The sequence below is a fragment of the Micromys minutus genome (assembly GCF_963924665.1).
Source record: "Micromys minutus genome assembly, chromosome: 3".
Lineage (NCBI taxonomy): Eukaryota > Metazoa > Chordata > Mammalia > Rodentia > Muridae > Micromys > Micromys minutus.
This window is the reverse complement of record NC_137972.1, coordinates 85,978,195-85,996,020: the sequence shown is the minus strand read 5'-3', so window position 1 is coordinate 85,996,020 and position 17,826 is coordinate 85,978,195. Positions and strand designations below refer to the sequence as shown.

General features: G+C 43.0%; 2 protein-coding genes and 1 pseudogene across 6 annotated transcripts in view; 1 reads left to right on the top strand and 2 right to left on the bottom strand.

Moving 5' to 3' along the window:
• The window catches only part of DHX57 (DExH-box helicase 57), a 43,989-nt gene extending 40,794 nt beyond the window's left edge, over positions 1–3,195 (top strand). The window contains exons 23-24 of the mRNA XM_080913834.1: positions 602–802; positions 2,639–3,195. Coding sequence (XP_080769960.1) covers positions 602–802; positions 2,639–2,782 — 345 coding nt within the window. The 3' untranslated portion in view covers positions 2,783–3,195. The remainder of the gene's footprint in view (positions 1–601; positions 803–2,638) is intronic.
• Positions 3,196–8,587: 5,392 nt separating this feature from the next.
• On the bottom strand, positions 8,588–10,221 carry LOC308419295 (NADH dehydrogenase [ubiquinone] 1 beta subcomplex subunit 5, mitochondrial-like; annotated as a pseudogene). The gene has a single exon. The product of its transcript is annotated as an NADH dehydrogenase [ubiquinone] 1 beta subcomplex subunit 5, mitochondrial-like (transcript).
• A 3,280-nt stretch (positions 10,222–13,501) lies between these two features.
• On the bottom strand, positions 13,502–16,767 carry GEMIN6 (gem nuclear organelle associated protein 6). 4 transcript variants are annotated; one of them, XR_013974961.1, is made up of 4 exons: positions 16,583–16,767; positions 15,870–16,013; positions 13,821–14,257; positions 13,502–13,743 (listed from the first exon to the last, which is right to left on the bottom strand). XR_013974961.1 is itself a non-coding variant. In XM_080913890.1 (3 exons), the coding sequence occupies exons 2-3, from the start codon at positions 15,992–15,994 to the stop codon at positions 13,882–13,884; spliced, it is 501 nt and encodes a 166-aa protein (XP_080770016.1). In that variant the 5' UTR covers positions 15,995–16,013; positions 16,579–16,767; the 3' UTR covers positions 13,502–13,881. The 4 variants fall into 4 exon arrangements, 3 of the variants coding, with proteins under 3 accessions (XP_080770016.1, XP_080770015.1, XP_080770017.1); XM_080913890.1 differs by having other exon boundaries at positions 13,502–14,257; positions 16,579–16,767; XM_080913889.1 differs by having other exon boundaries at positions 13,502–14,257.
• Positions 16,768–17,826: the final 1,059 nt, after the last annotated feature.

Here is a 17,826-nt window from a genome sequence, read left to right as displayed (position 1 = left end):
ACATAAAATGAATAAACCTAGAAAAATTATTTTAAAGCATCGTATCATGTGTTATAACATCACAAGAAGCCCATAAATATATACACTTTTACTTTAGTGTTCAGTAGATAGCTCAGCAGGTAAAGGAGTTTGATGTCACCATGCATTCTGAGTTCTGTCCCTGGGACTCCACTAGAGAAGAGAACTGGACCCTGTTAGTCATCCTCTGACCTTTGCACGTGTGCAGCACATGCATCCACATGTGTCCACACACATAAATTAAAACAGTTTAAAAGCATACCTCTGAAAACTTTTAACACCACCAAAATGTTTTTTTTATTGTTGATTTGTTTTCTGGGGTACTAGGAATTGAACCCGGGCCTTGGGGATGCTATGCAAATGTCACTGAGCTACATCCTCGGCCCTAATAAGGACATGTTTGCAGTGTTAGATGCTTGATGGATGTATAGTGGGTATTAGGAAGTCACACGTAACAACAGTAAGCTCAGAGGGAAGGTAACTTTGAGTCCTTAATGGACAGGCAGCTCTGAAGTCCAGAGGACTGGCGGGAATCCCTTATGTGGCCATCCACCCCATTGTCATCTGAGGTTTTGTGTTACAGGTCAGACACTTTGACAGCCCCTACCTGTTGTACCATGAGAAAATCAAAACTAGCCGGGTGTTTATCCGAGACTGCAGCATGGTGTCCGTGTACCCCCTCGTATTGTTTGGCGGAGGCCAAGTCAGTGTGCAGCTTCAAAGAGGGGCGTTCGTTGTCTCCTTGGATGACGGGTGGATCCGGTTTGTGGCTGCTTCCCATCAGGTAAAGCTGATCTGTTAAAGGTTCTAGAGTATGAAATAACATTCTTTCTACACCAAGAATAATAGAACTAATGGGCAGAAAGCATGAAACCAGCATGAGGCAGACAAGGGCCTAATCACAGTGCCAGGAAGCAGTGGGGCAGGGACACCTGGGTTGAGTCAACTGATACAGAGGTTTAAGTAGTTAGGAGGCTGAGGTAAGATGATTACTGTGAGTTTGAGGACAGCCAGAGTAGCAAGACCTTGCTTCAGTAACAAAACAGTAGAATCTACAAAGGGAAGGTGTTGGACCCTCCTTAGTGATGCACAGCTAAGCAAAAATAAACCAATAAAAACCCTAATCTTACCATTATCATAAAAGAAAAAAAGTGGTCAGACCATATCTCATAGGTAGGCCTTGGGTTAATCGCCAGAACCAAATAAATAAGAAATAAATTAACAATTTATACTAATAGTCCCAGCCACCCAGGAAACTAGGTCAAGAGGCTCACTCAAGCCAGGTACTTAAGACTATCCTGGGCAACATAGTAAGACCTTATCTTTAAAAAAACAAAAAACAAAAATTGAAAATATACCTCAGAGGTAGAGCATGTAGTTAGCATGTGTAAGACTTTAGATACAATCCCTGGTACTTAAAATAATAATAACCCCCTATTATATTTTATTTAACCTAATATACCCAACATGTCTTAGTTCCAATGTGTAACCAATATAGAAAGCTACTGAGTTTATTTACTTCTCTTTTCATATCAAGTCTTTGAAGTCGGGTGTGCATTTACACTCTTCAGCACATCTCAGTTGGAGCCAGATACATTTCACGTGCTCATTAAATAACCACGTCAGACCAGTGGCTGTCACAAGCCAAGGGGCCAGGCAAGGCTAGTTTGGTACAGCAGCTTGTAAGGGCCCACTCGCCCGGGGTGAACGAGATGACTGCAGGAGGCCTGGCTTCACAACTACAGCAGGCCATCCTGAAAGGACAGAAGGCCTCATACCTAAAGGCTTTATCAAAGTGTCCCTCCTAAAGTGTGATAGTGGCATATGCTTGTAATCTAACACTTGCATGTTGAGGGAAGTAGTTCATTTTGATTTTGTGGCCATATCACTAGGATACATAGTGAGACCCAGCCTAAAAAAAAAAAAAAAAAAAAGACAAACCCTTCACATCATATAATCCCAGGATAAGACAAACCCTTCACATCATATAATCCCAGGATAAGACAAATCCTTCACATCATATAATCCCAGGATAAGACAAACCCTTCACATCATATAATCCCAGGATAAGACATATCAGAAGTTCTTGCCCAGCGTCAGCTACATAGCAAATATGAGGGCACCTGAGCTTTGTAAGGTCTTGTCTTGAAAACTAAAAACAAAAGTCTGCCTGATGAGAAGAGCTCAGAAGCCCACAAGGCTGGAGAGGTGGCACATCAGTAAAGCCTTTCTGTATGAGCACAAGAACCTGAATTCAGATTCCCATGCACACACCCATGTATGGGCACTTGCACACACAGACACACAGACATGCAAAGTCAACAAGCTCTATTATGGGAAACACTTAAAAGTCACACTTCCTACAGTAATGAGACCTGGCAACACATGCTGTGACCCCAGCACTCCCAGAGTGCGGCAAGAAAAAAATGTCAGACCAGCCTGACCATATAGCAAGAGCTTATCTCTAAATACATAATAAACAGATGTGATAAACAATAAATGGGTACATTTATAATGGGCCTCATTAGCATGTTACAAATGAAAATGTGTTACGTCATGAGAATCGTGATTCCGGCCATGAAAGCCTCCAGCACAGCTAATACTGCAGTTTGCCTCGTAGGTAGCCGAGCTGGTGAAGGAGCTCCGCTGTGAGCTTGACCAGCTCCTCCAGGATAAGATTAAGAACCCAAGCATGGACCTGTGCACCTGTCCTAGAGGGTCTCGGATTATCAGCATGATTGTGAAGCTTATCACCACACAGTGAGCACTGGGCCTGGGCTGCCTGTTCGTCACCTCCGTTCCCCTGCAGGGCACAGGAGCACTCCTACCTCCCACGGAAGACTGACCTGGGGCTGCCCCTAGGACGCAGAGCCTGGGCCCCACAGCCCAAGAGACAGTCTCCACACTGCTGTTTCTGAAAACATGGGGACACTCCCAGCACAATTTGGAGTGTCCGTGGTAGGACAGTCTAAAACCCAGCTTGTCTTTTTGTGACTGTACCAAACTGAATGCAATTCACCTCATAACTCAAAACTGAATGTTTAATACAATTCTGTCTTAAGCTATGTATTCTTTTCCTCCTATTTTTATTATGCATTGTCTATACTTAATTAATGATTCTTTTCTCTTGTTTTTTACTGGGCATGAGGAGAAATGTTTGGTTTTCCCCATCATAATAAAGGCTTACCTAAGAGAACTCAAATGAGAGGAAGAAAGAAATCATGTGAGTAAGAAAAATAAAACTTTCATTTTAGACCTGGTGTGGAGTAAACATGATTTGTTAGGGATTTTTATTTTTATTTATAAAAGATGAGGGTTTTAAGAAGTAAAATCCTGTCTTCAAAAGAGAAAAATTAGTAAGTTACTTTAATTAGTTCTGAGGGTACAACAGTGCAAGCTGGTCTCCTCCACAACACCCCTATGAAAAGGAGAACAACCTTTGTGGTTTCATTCTCTGACTTGTACATTTAAGAATCTTTGCTCTGGGGCTGGAGAGATGGCTCAGTGGTTAAGAGCACTGACTGCTCTTCCAGAGGTCATGAGTTCAAGTCCCAGCAACCACATGGTGGCTCACAACCATCTGTAATGGGATCTGATGCCCTCTTCTGGTGCGTCTGAAAACAGCTATGGTGTATTTATATATAATAAATAAATAAATCTTTTTTAAAAGAGAATCTTTGCTGTGGATGGGGGTGACTCAGCAGTTAAAAGCACTTGCTGCTCTTCCAGATGACCTGAGTTCAGTCCCCAAACCCTGTGTCACATGGCTCACAACCTCTCCTAACTCCAGCCTCCCCACACACCAGACACCTCAGGGAAGAATTTAGCTAAGTTTTTAGGAATTCGGGCTGCCCAAAATTACCAAGTAGGTTTTAGTTTCAATACATTTGAAGAGCTTATACTAAGTAATTTTTTTTTAGTCTCTAATTCTCTTTGCATAAAAAACATATATGCAAAGCACCACACAGTATTCAATCAACTGCTGATTAGCTACTGAAACAAAGCTCTCATTACAAAATGGATAAACATAATAAACCTCTTAAAAGAAACTGAAAAACAAACTGTATTGTTGCTCCAAATAACTTTTTAAAAAGATTTATTTATTTAACACAAGTACACTGTAGCTGCCTTCAGACACACAACAGGGTATGGGATCCCATTACAGATGGCTGTGAGCCACCATGTGGTTGCTGGGAATTGAACTCAGGGCCTCTGGAAGAGCAGTCAGCGCTGCTGAGCCATCTCCAGCTTCCAAATAAATTTTTGAAAGATTTAGTTTTACTGTCCTCAATTATGTTTACGAGAGGAGATACATAAGAGTAAAGATGCCCTCAGAGCCAAAATCATCGGATCCTGAAACAAGTTACCAGAGACTGAGCCATTCAGTGTGGGACTGGAACTGAACTTGGTGCTTTGGCAAAAGTTGGTTGTACTCTGTGTGTTTTGTCTTTGTTTCAAGACAAGGTTTCTCTGTGTAGTCCTGGCTTTCCTAAGAACTGGATTTGTAGACAAGGCTGGGATTAACGGTGTGTGCCACCACTGTCCGTCCTACAGTGTGCACTTTTAATTGAGCTGTCTCTCCAGCCCAAATCAGGGGAGTTGGGGAGTGTGTGTGTGTGTGTGTGTGTGTGTGTGTGTGTGTGTGTGTGTGTGTGTGACAACTTTAACACTTGGTGCTATAGCCAAGTTCCTGCTGCCCTGGTGAGAACCTGTATCAGATCCCATTACAAATGGTTGTGAGCCACCATGTGGTTGTTGGGAATTGAACTTGTAGAAGAGCAGCTGGGTGCTCTCAACTGCTGAGTCATCTCCCCAGCCCTAATTAGGTGTTTTTTGGTTGGTTGGTTGGTTTGTTTTTAATTGAAGAGAAGTATGAGAATGGAGGTAACAAGTCTCACACTAAAGAAATTGAATCTGCTCTCCTTCTTCAGTTTCTTATCTGTTCATTATAATTTACTCCCTGACAAATAACAAGTTTAATCTTTATCCTTTCTTTCTATAGCTGAGTAGTTTAATTTGAATATGTCTAAGTACAGCATGTAGGTCTGAGTCATGTGGTAAATGTCAGCTCCTCTTAAACATGTTCCTAAAGTGTCATAAAATAAGATTTTGGAAAGTACTTTGTAAAATTAAAACACACATTGTTCAGAGGCTGGGGAGGAAGCTGTCAGTAAGTGCTTGCTCTGTGTGAGTCTGAGCTGAGGTCCCTACCTCATAGAAACCAGGTGGTGGCGGGCGTCTGTCTCAGTACTGGCTATTGTGCAGTGGTGCGAGACCCCTAGAACTTGCTGGCAAGCCAGCTTAGCCAAACTGGTTCAAAATAATAAGGGGAGGCTAGCAAGATGGGTTAAGGCACTTGTTACTGTGACTGACAACCAGAGTCTGATCTCCAGGCTCCAAGTGGAAGAAAAGAACCTGTCCTCCAACTTCCACACACCAGCTGTGGTGCACATATGCTAAATAGTAAATAAGTAAATGTAATAGAAAATTTGTTAAGGTAAAGAGCCACCAAGGAAGACATTGACGTTCTGTTTCTAGGAGGCACATGCACTTGCCCACATACACGGGGGGTGGGGGGGCACTGGGATCAAGGGTATGATCTTCAAATATTCTCAAGCTGGGTCATGGGGACTCTACTGTGATATATTCTTTTAATCTTGTATCACCCATAAATAATAGCTCTATCATACTGTCGTTAATTGAACCCCCCCCCATAGATGCTGCTTTTCCCTCTTAAATCATGCTGAAATGAATCATAAATTCTGAAGCTTATTTCTCTCCACATTCAAGGCAGAAACTGCTTAGAAAATTTAGCCAATTAGTAAAATACAAAAGTAGCTATTGTTTTCAGGAGTTAGATCTCACACCTCCTCCACCCCACGCCTAGGATAAACCTCAGCCTCACTCATCCTAGCATCTTGATGATGAGCCTGTGTCAATGAGTATTTGGGTACTCAGAAGGCAGCGTGCCCAGATGCAAACAGACAAGAGAATGTTCTAGTCACAGTAATAGTTTCAGACTGTACCGGGGTGGTAGGCTTCTTTTGGTCTCCTCACCTCTGGGTTGGGGAAGTTGAGTTTTGTTTGTTTTGCAGGGCTGGGCTCTGAATCCAGGTCTTTGCCCATTCTAGTCAAGGACTCTGCCACTGTGATGTATCCCTTGCCCTTTTGTTTCGTTTTTTAAGCATGGTCTCAAATGTGGCCCAGGCAGTATGGACCTTGGTGGGGAGCAAAGGTCAACATCAGGGTTCTCTATTGCTCTCTACCCTATTTCTGAAGACACTGAACCTGGAACTCACCAATTATCCACACTGGCTCGGCATCAAGCTCAGACCTACCCATCTCTCTACCCAGTGTTGAGGTGACACATTTACGAGCTTGGCTTTTTACATGGGTGCTGGGGACTCAAACTCAGGTCCCCATGCTTGTGTGGCAAGCACTCTACTTCCTGTGCCGTTTCTCCAAGCCCCTTTTTAGTACTGTAAATGTAACACACTGCAGTGTGGAAACCAGCCATGATGAGTGGAACTTCTTGTCATTTCTAAATCACCCCAGTAAGATATCCGACATTATACTCGGAGTGGTTTGATTAGAATAACTCATCTTGGTTACTGTTCTATTACTGTAAAGAGGCACCAGGACAGTGGCAACTCTTACTCTTATAAAAGAAAGCATTTAACTGGGGCTTGCTTGGTTCCAAAGGTTCATTGTCATGGTGGGTGGAGTGGCAGCATGCAGGCAGACACGGTGCTGCAGAAGTAGCTGAGAGTTCTACATCTGGGTCTGCAGGCAGCAGGAAAGGAGTCATTTTGGGCCTGGCTTGGGCTTTTGAACCTCAGAGTGTATGTACCCTTAGTGATACACCTTTTCCAACAAGATCACACCTCCCAAGCCCTTCCAAGTAGTTGTACATCCTGATAACTAGACATCCAAATTTAGGGGCCATTCTCGTTCATTCTTGTTCACTCTCTTTCGAAGCACTACAGCCCTCACAGACCCATCTATTTGGATACTTTGTCACCAGAGAGCAGAACTCTGAAATGAGAGGAGGGAAGGGCAGAGGGGAGGGGAGGGGAGGGGAGGGAGAAAGAGGGGAGGGGAGAAAGGGGAGGGAGAAAGAGGGGAGGGGAGAAAGGGGAGGGAGAAAGAGGGGAGGGGAGAGGATGGGAAGCCACCTGTTCGATCTTATAACTACAGTGAGGGATGAAGAATAATGTTTAATACTACAAAAATATTGATAAATATGGCATAAATAAAGCAAACATTTTGCTAAGGAACACTGCAAACCATGAGGCTTCATTTGTTTCTGTTTTAAGTCAGGCATGTTAACACAGTCCTGTAAGCCTAGCCTTGGCAGATAAAAGCAGGAAGATCAGGAGGTCAAGATCATAAGAGTGAATAGTTTTACAACAACAAAAAGGCAAGAAAATCTACAGAAATGCACTTACTGCTACCTCTGTCCTTGGCCTTACTGAAATGCTGGAAATGGTTCATTTGTCTTCCGTGTTGAGTAAATGTGTAGTGTAGAGGTTACCAGCATGACCTCCTGCTCTGAAGCAGGACAGAAGGCTCACCTGTACCTGAGATTCCACTTTGAGCTTTTCTTCATTCTGTCCTTGGACTTGAGATGTATTAGACACCAGACACATGCCTGAGTACACCTTCTAGACAAAATCTAGGAGTTACGTTGTTTCCATTCCTTTACTTTGTGTGTGCTGGAGTAGGTGGATCATGATTGACACTTTACTGGGCTAGTCCATGCCTTGCAGGACACTGAGCAGTGAGCCTCCTGGCACACTGCGAGATGCCAGCTTTCAGCTATGACAGTCAACTAGGGGACAAAATTACCACCAGCTGAGATCAAGTTTTAAAAATACCAAAAACTACATTTTGGAGGCTAATAAGGTGACTCAGAGCACCTAAATGGCAAAGAAAAAATTCCCAAAAGTTGTAGACCAAAAAATTATCCAATCCAAAATGTTAGTATTGCCAAGGGGAAGAAAACTGTTTAAACAAAATGAAATAAGGAACCATTTATAAAGTATAATAGCATATTATTCAAGTAAAAATTATGCCACTAGATACCTAAAAATGTAAATATTTTAGAATACTAACATGAAACCTCGGTCAGAGCAACTCTCATGAACGTAGCGTGGGGCAGACAGACTGCTGAGTGTGAAATTGCCAAAGTTGCCTAAGCTGACCTGAGCTGGATACCCAGACCCACACAATAGAGGGAGAAAACCAACGAGCAACTGGTGCATGCTGTCCTCTGACCTCCACATATGTGCTGCAGCTCATGTACACACACAGACACACACACATGCACGAACACACACATGCAGGCATGTGCACAAATATAATGAGCACATGCTATTTGAGTAGACGGCTTACTGTGTTGCTAAGATTAGAACTGTAAAGACCAAGAAATGACATGTGCAAACAGGAAAAGGCCATGGGTAAATGAATAGTAATTTTTTTTTTTTCTTTTTGCATCCGAATAAAAATACAGAATATTTATTCATTTCTTCCCACTAGAGGAACACACTGTTCTTAGACAGATGAATCATCAGTTTTCAGAAGTTGCTTTTGGAGAATGATCAATGAACTCCTTCTCAGGGGTTGGATACTGAAACCAGGGTCCAGAACCCCAGGAACGCATCAGTCTTCGAACATCATGGTCCTTTAACCATAAGTCGGCCTTCTCAGGATCTGGAGGATAGCCAGGGTTTTCTCGTAGCTCTTCTCAGGCCCATCGTAGAAACACTGGGCAATCCATCATAATACTGGATGCTTGATACTGCCAGTGTTATCCTTCTGGGATGTCTGCGAGTTCGCCAATAAATATGTTCACCAGGGGTATGCCAATTATAACTGGGATCCCAGTCAGCAAAAGGTAGAATTTCATTAATCTCAAGAAGCGAGCGTCATAGCGTAAAGAAGGCGTGACGACAGTGTCTTGCCATGGTCCCCACTGTGCCGCACAGGAGCCACAGCCTCCCGAAAGCTCCCTGTAAGAAAACTCCAAGTCCAGTGACAGTGCGGTGGCCAGACAGCGCTGTCAGCGCAGCAACAGAAGCCTGCTGTAGCAGGCTCTTGGCCACCATGGCTGCTCTGGCCACAGGAAGAGTTTTCTGATCTTTAAAATCACATACTTTAAAAATGTGAAGATACGATATGTGTGTGATTGCTGAAACTATCACTGCAAAAGTCAAGTTACCACCCTTAGGCCTGCATCACAGTGTGTAAAACACACTCCCTTATCTCCTTGCTGACTGAACTAAATCCAATCTAGTAGACTTTGGCTAGTGTGTAAAAACTAAACAGGAACTTTAATTTCTAGGCTCGGCAACTCTTATCTCCCCAAGTTTATTCTTAAGAGTGCCAAAAAGAATGGTGAAGTGCAGCATGCTTTATGGAAGACAGGCATCGAAACAAACCAGGTGGCTGCTACGTGTCGTGTGTGGCCCACACAAGAAGGAAGCTAGCTGATTAGACCCAGAACAAAGCAGCTGGTAATCAGACGTTTCTATGCCCTCCTGTGTGAAATTCACCTACTCAGCTCAGTACTGCAGCTGCCCCCCGTTATTCCTACATAATCTTTACACCACCTTTTCCTACAGTGAGTATAGCTAAGGAGAGAGCATGCCAAAGTATACACAGCAGTACCCTGAAACCCACAGTGGGCTGCAGAAATGCCTCCCACGTGTGTTTTGAATTTCATTTAAACATATTTAATCAGGTACTGAAGATCAGTTAATGTACTAGACATTCAGAGCACAAAGATAAACAAGGGCACAGAACAGATATGAAGCGTACTCAGATACAATCGATTGGGAAAGTAACTTACAGAGTTTCCCGGTAATTCAAGAATCTGGATACCTATTGATTGAACCTTAAAGGAAAGGAACTAAAGGCATCCGGTTTCCTAATCCTGCTTTTTCACTCCCAGGGATATAGATGGGTTTGATCCTCAAGCCTCTCTCTCTCACATAAAGAAGGTATGCCTGTGTAATGGAGTGATTGTACTTGGGAGTGGAGACAGAACAATTGGGAGTCTGAAGCCAGGCTGGGCTACATTCAAAGTACCAAGCTAGCCTGAGAAATACAGAAAGACCCTGGCCCTATCTCAAAAACTAACTAAAATAGATTGGAAAAAAAAAAAAAAAAGAACAGTTTAAGACTTGAATGCAGACTCCGAAGCGCAGGAGTACTCTGACTCCCACATGGAGCATACTTTAACAACTGCTGGATGGCCAGGGACACCCTTTAATTCCAGCACTCTGGAGGCAGAGTTCAAGGCCAGTCTGGTCTATAAAATTTCAAGGACAGCCAGGGCTACATAGAGAAACTGGCTCAAAAAAAGAAAGCAAACAAACAAAAAACCAACAAACCAAAATGCTGGGAAGGACATGGAGACTTCAAAGCTGATGGAATATAACCCACTGCAGTCCCGCTGGAAGTTTAACCATGCCTCCTTTATAAACATGAATTAGATGGTAATCCTTAGCACAAACTAGCATCCCAAGTATCATCCGTTCCATCAGTACTCTTAAAATTAACAGTTGACTGCGAAGGCTTTTAAGTCTTCATTAATAATTTTATTTTTAATATATTTGCTGGGGACGGGGTGCTTGCAGGAGACAATTCTCTTGCTTCCCCCCTGAGGAACTCAGGTTACCAGGCTTGGTGGCACGCCCCCTTATGTGCTAAGCCACCTCATCAGCTCCAGTAATTTAAAAAACTTGGGGGAAAAAAGATCTGTTTCAGGCACAATGTCTGAGACACAACGAAGATGTTTAGGAAAAATTACTACAAACTTTGCCTCTAAAACATTTTTTTAAAAATCTCAAAGGCTGGCCTTTGATTCCAGCACTTGGGAGACAGAAGCAGGCTGACCTCTGTGAGCTGGAGGCTAGCCTGGTCTACAGAGTGAGTTACACAACAGTTAGAGCTACATAGTGAGGCCCTGTCTCTCAAAAAAAAAAAAAAAAAAGTAAAAAGAATTTTTAAATATGTAAGAAGCTGAATCAATACCCCCAAAAGCCTTAAAGATTTATTTTTACTGTTTGACGTGCCCACATAGGCCAGGGTTGTTATACTCGGCTGTGTGCCAAATGATGTGGGTGTTGGGAATCAAACGCAGGCTCTTTGGAAGAGCAGTATGTGCTCTTACTACCAAGCCATCCTCCAACCCAAGTCTTTTGTTTTTGCAAAAGTATTCCTGATGCTACGTTCAAAGGCAGCCCTGGCTGCCACCCAGAAGCCGCAGTAAACAGAGCTTTGGGAAAGGCTGCTTCTGCAGAATTAGGAACTCCAACATTGGCCCTGGAGGAGGATCAGGAACAGGTGAGCTAACCTCTCTGGGAGCCCCTCAGCTGAGGCAGTGACAGGGAAACTCCCTTAGCAGGCATTTCCATGGCAGAGAGGATCATTTCCCCTCCCCAGCACTCGGGTTTTATTTGCAGGCAAACTTTAAACAGCCGAAGGGCTCAGTTGCCAAGAAGCAGATGTCTCCAGCAGACTACTTTGACAGCAAATCTGTCTACCAACACTAACGCCCAGAATGTCCCTGAGCCAAGACCATGCCTGAGTGAGGAGGTTGTGGCTTATCCCTTTCTGAGGTGTCACCTGCTCAGAACCATTTCCAGAAGCATGTCAGCTATTCTGCTTACTCTTACATTTCTAAAGAATCTTGGTGGTCACTGAATTTTACTTTAAGAATCATGATGCATGTGAAGAAAGCCACACTTGTAATCCCAGCACTCAGAGGGCTGAGGCTAGTAGATTGTGAGGTCAAGAGAGGGTCAAAACCAGCCAGAGTTATAGTAAGAACATGTCTCACACACACACAGAGTCCAGTGGTGGTGGCTCACGCCTTTAATCCCAGTGCTCAGGAGGCAGTGATCTCAGGAGTCTGAAGCCAGCCTGATCCACAGACAGCCTGGGCAATACAGAGAAACTATTAGGGTGGGGTGGGGACTGCCCACCTAGGAATCCTTAGAAATAGATTCCTGACTATGTAATGGTACATGTTTGAAGCAGAGGCAACAGGATCACTGAGTTCTAGACCAGACTTGGTTGCAAAACAAGATCCAGGGCTAGAGACGGTTCAGTGGTTAAAAGCACTGTTCTTGCAGAGGACCTCAGTTCAGGTATCAGCATCGACAATGGGCAGCTTACAACCAGGACAAGTGGATCTGGCATTTACGTTTGGCATGTGCACAAATGGTAAACACTCACACGGACAATACACACATATATATATAGAACATAAATCTTTTCTCCCCCCTCAAGCAAAAGGAGGGCATGGTGCTGCATGCCTTTAAATCCCAGGACTCGGGAAGCAGAGATAGGTGGATCTTGGTGAGTTTGAGACCAGCCTGAATTACATAGTGAACTCCAGGATAGCCTAAGCTACTTAGTGAGATCCTATCTCAAAAAAAAAAAAAAAAAAAAAAAAAAAACATGTCCACAAAAGAACTTTTTCTTTCCCAAATACACATCATGGTAGTATAAGAGCTTACTCATCAAGCAGTCTGAGACCAGGTACCACAACCCCTCCTGTGGTGGTTTGAATAGAAATGGTTCCCATGGACTCATGCGTTTGAATGTCTAGCCATAAGGTGTAGCATTAGTAGGTGTGGCTTTGCAGGAGTAGGTGTGACCTTGTTGATGGAAATGTGTCACCGTGGAATCTGAGGTCTCCTATGTTCAAGTTATCCTCAGTGTGGCAAACAAGTCTCCCTTTGCTGCCTGTGGATCAAGGTGTAGAACTCTCAGCAACTTCTCCAGCACCATGTCCGTTACACTGTCGTATTTCCTAACATGATGATAATAGACTAAACCTCTGAAATGGAAAGCCAGCCCCAATTAAATGGCTTCCTTTATAAAAGTTGTCACGGAACCCTTAAGACCCTTCCTTAGGGCACACCTTCAGTGACCTAAAGATTTCCTATTATGTCCCATCTCTCCCCGCCTCTTTTTAGTGATTTATTTTTATTTTGTGTGCACTGGTGTTTTGCCTGAACGCTTGTATGAGCATGTCAGATGCTCTGGAACTGAACTGAAGTTACAGACAGTTGTTGCTATCATGTAGGTGCTGGGAACTGAACCTGGGTCTTTTGGAAGAACAGCCAGTGCTCCTAACTGCTGAGCCATCTCTCCAGCTCCTTGTCTTCATCTCTTAGTTAAAAGTTCCCATCACAAAAACTGAAGGGAGCATAAGCCATGGCCAAACCACAGTTTACTCAAATAGAAAATTGTTATTGAGTCAACCTCAGAGACCAACTTTTTTTGTTTTGTTTTTTTCAAGACGGGGTTTCTCTGTGTTGCCTTGGCTGTCCTAGAATTTGCTCTATAGATAGTGCTGGCTTTAAACTCAGAGACTTGCCTGCCTCTACCTTTCAAGTGCTGGAATTAAAGGAATGTACCACCATCACCCAGGAAAGACCAACATTTTAAGAGCATAAATATGGTTAGTTCAAGAAACCTGAGAGTGAATTTTACTTTCATATCTTATATTGAGATTTATAAATTTATTTTGCATTGTTACACCCATTCAAAACACATTCTTGCCTTACAAAGAAGGTGATTTATCTTAAATCACACACAAGAAAACCTCCTTTCAAACCTGAATTTCCTGCATTCTTTTCAGTGCAAGGGATGCTGTTCTAGTACCTTCACTTTCCAAGGACCCTTCACTCATGATCTACTCATCATGACCTAAACAAAAACATAAAATATGAACACACACATATAACCCTCGTGTGCTCTGAAGTCCCATAATATAATCAACTTACATTTGAAGAATTTAATACAAAACAGAACAGTGAAGTCAGCGTGTTCCTAGTGCTTGGCCTCTCATTGGGAAGCTGAAAGATGTCCTTGAATAAGATCCTGAATTCGGGACAGAATGATCTCATTAGAGCTGCTGCAGTTTTCTGGAGTATATGGTGGGTCTATGGTCAGAACCCCAGCCACACAGAGAGTCCGCTGTGCAGCTCCCTGCTCAGTGACAGGGATGTGGTTCTTCTCAAGCCATTTCTTCAGGCTAGTCTTCTTCTTTTCCAGATCCTCGGGGCTGTATCCTTTGCAATCTCCAGATGTGAACAAATGCATCAGCTTCTCTCTTACCCTGTGGTCCCCTTCACTCACCGTTTCCACTGTCTGCACAGAATGTCCCATAATTCCAGTCACAGACAGTCTGCCATCCTCAAGAAAGTTCACGAGGACAATGCTTTAAAGAAAAGAAACAAAATTAACAAACCTCAGGCAAGAGAGAAGAGACACAATACCTAAGAATATAGCAGCACCACTTAAAAATACTATGAACGAATTTATGACAATTATTCTGAAATTTGGAAAACTTCCATGACAGGCTTAGTGGCCGAGGCCTGTAATCCCAGCTATTCTTAAGGCTGAAGCAGGAAGATCACAAACTCAAGGTTGGCCTGGGCAACTTGGTGAGACCCTCACCTTTTCAGTTTTCTTTCTTTCCTTGAGTCACTGTACAGCTCTGCGTGGCTCGAAACTCCGTATGTAGACCAGGATAGTCTCAAAGGGCACAGACAGTCCTGCCTCTGCCTTCTGGGATTAAAAGCTTGGCCCCCACTCCTTCCAATCACTTATTTAAGAATTAGGCCATCTGTCTTAAATGTGGATGATTTCTAATAGAAAAGTTATAGTCATTACAGAGTACCCACCCTTCACTAAGCTCCCCCTAAAGTTAACATCGCACATCCTGATGGTACTTTTGTCAACACTAAGAGTTTATATTAACTAAGCACAGACATTATTTAGCTTTGTAAGTTTCCCACTGACATCCTTGTTTCTGTTCTAGGATCCAACCAAGATCCTAGGACACATTTAGTTTTCATGTTCCCTTATCGCCTCTGATCTGTCTTTCAGTCTTTACTTCCATCCATCTTGAGAGTTTTGAAAAGTACTAGTGAGGTGTTTTGTAGAGTATGTCAATTTTTGGTCCTGTGGAGCTTTCTCATAAATACGCCAAGAATTATTAGGCTTTTGAGAAGAACAGAAGTGAAATTTTTTGGATTTTGAAAACAAAGTCTGTTTGTAGGAGACTGTGAGTTTTACTGAAGATCTGAGTGTTTGTAATCATAAATGAAATTAGTCTAATAGCTTTTTAAAATCCTATCCTCAACTTTGGATATCAAAATTATATTAGCTTCAGCATGGTATGATGGCTCCTTCCTGTCATCACAGTGCCCAGAAGGTTAAGGCAGGGGGATCGTAAGTCTGAGGCCATTGCATGCTAAATGCAGAGACTAGGAGAGGGACTATTATACAACCCTCCTTAGTGCTACAAAAATTTGTAAGATTACAAATACTTAGTACTTCAATAAAGTATAGAATTTACCAACAAATTGTGTGAGCATTTTCCCCTTAACATATGTATCTGCAGTCCTTTTGAGACAAATTCTCACAACTGGATATGGTGGGGATAGGAGATCAGGAGTTTCTGTTTATCCTCAGCTACATAATGAATTTGAGGCCAGTCTGAGTTATATGAGACTTACTAAAAAAAGAAAAGTCGGGTGTCCCAGCATTCAGGAAGTAGAAACAGATAAGTCAGAAGTTTAATGTCGTCTTCAACTATATAGCTGGATAAGACCTGCTTGGGCCACATGAGACCCTCTGAAAGCAGAATTAGAAGAGGGGAGAATTTCTATTTTCCATTCCTATGACTGTGTCTGGTTTGCTATAGTATTCCACAGTAAAAACAGCAGTCATAATCCGTATGTGTGAGTAATCAGTTTTTCATTGCTCTGCGTCTCGTCTTGATTATCAGCACATAGGATCGTCATTTCAGGAAGATGCATACTCACTTGGCAGAGACTGGGTCTGTAGTTAGAAACCATCCTTTAAACTCCTTCTCACTGGCTAGCACTCTCACTTCTTTATAAACATAATCTTCCCATTCTAAGGGGCTTTTCTTCATCCATTCGCTCATAGTCACCAGCTGACAAGATCTAGAACCATTACCAATTTGGGTTAATCACTATACATATTCCACACAAGCAAATGTCTTAACCCCTAATCGCCATTCTGGAGGCAGCGAAAGTCTGTAATTTGCCTGAAATTAACAAGTCTCTTAATGCAAGTGAGCACTAATACATAAAGCCGATATTAACTTACACCTACAGTTCTACCTACTAATAGCACTGAGCCCAGCCTGGTAACTTAGTGCGCCGTCTCAGGCCTCAAAACGAACAGCAAGCAAAAAACCTATTTGGGGGTATAGGAAACTATGTTTGGAGAATTCTTGAGAATGTTTTGTTTACTATATCCGGGAGCGGGTATTTATAATTAAGACTGAGCTATAAGTAGCAAATGGCCGCAGGTGCAGTTCTGAAATTCTAGTGGCATGTCTAGTCCCACCTTCTGCTCCCAATTCCGGATACCGCTTTAAACCAGAGCTTTGAGCTCTGGCCCATGGATGACATCCAAACTCTTCAGCTCCGCTTTCCTCAAATAAAAGGATTTCGCCCTAAACCCCTTATAGACGCAGCTGATGCGGGGTTCTCGGATTCCCACCTACTCTTTCAGATGATTCTCTGCGGGGTTTGCTCCAATTTCCTCGTAAAGCGCCGAGGACGCGCCAGCGAAGCTCTAAAGTTCGAAAACCGGGTCCTGCCCTGAAACCGCCATACCCAGAGTTGAGCGCAATCCAGGAAAACGCCGCACAGACGACTGACCACTTTCTTTCCTAGCTCACGCGCCAAGGAGCGGCCTTCAGTCCGCCCGCCTGAACCCAGCATGCTTTGCTCCTGACGTCATTTCCTTCTCCCAGAAGCCTCCGCTCTGTAGTCCTTTCCCTTCATTCTCGCGGGGAGGTTGGGAGGGGGGCGTGGAGTCACCTACCTTGCACGCTGTGTACAAAGAAACCTGATTTCTTGCAGCCTCCGTGAGCATTTAAAGAAATCTTTGTAAGAGGAAAATGTTGGTACCGTGTCCTCAAAGCTTTTTGAGTGGGGTAATGCAAATGCGCTTTTGCTCTGGATTCAACAGAAAGCTCTCTGGGTAAATCTTAAGGCTCTAAAAGCCGAGGTGAAAGGAATGAATTCTTGTTTAGCTCATTTTGGGGGCGGTTAAAATGGGTGCGCCTTTGGGGACGTCTCAGTAAACGTCGAAGGCAGTACTGAAGCTGGGAAGATCAGCACTGGATTATGTTGAGTACCATCACTCATTATGGAAACCCATTGATGGAAAGGGATACAGCCCTTGCTTCTGCTTCAGACTTCTGGGCACGTAGCTGACTGGGCTCTGAAATACCGCAGAATCTTCCAGACTGTGATACTGAAAAGTGTGCAAGGCAGTAAATGCTAAGATTCTGCCTATACTAAAAAACAAAAACAAAGGCGATGAACAAAAAGCAGAAACATTACATATGAATCGGCCTTTTATTACTACTTGGAATTCCATATCAAATAATCCTTCCCCAAACCTTCATTAATTGAATGACTGACTGCTTATATTAATGAGCTTTCAGGATTAAGTTGTACTTTACCAGTTAAAACCTATAAATCTACAAAGAGCTGAGGTAAATCCAAGAGTGTGGGAGAAAAAGTTTTACCTTTAAAACTAGAGAATGAAAAAGCTACAACTGATTTGTGACAACTGTTTGCTTGCATTTTAAGTTTCATTCTTTATTGCAAACATGTTTGGCCTTATGTTTTCTTTCTCTTTTGAAACATGGTCATGCCGTTATTCTGTCCAAATTATCAGAAATTTAAGCTACATTTTGGCCACACATGGTGCACAGGTCATTAATCCAAGCATGTG

Excerpts from the sequence above, each read along its gene's own strand:
- GEMIN6 (XM_080913890.1), bottom strand. The coding sequence starts at position 15,994 with ATGAGCGAATGGATGAAGAAAAGCCCCTTAGAATGGGAAGATTATGTT. Across the intron at positions 14,258-15,869 it reads ACAGACCCAGTCTCTGCCAA|CATTGTCCTCGTGAACTTTC; the intron begins GTGAGTATGCAT and ends TTTTCTTTAAAG.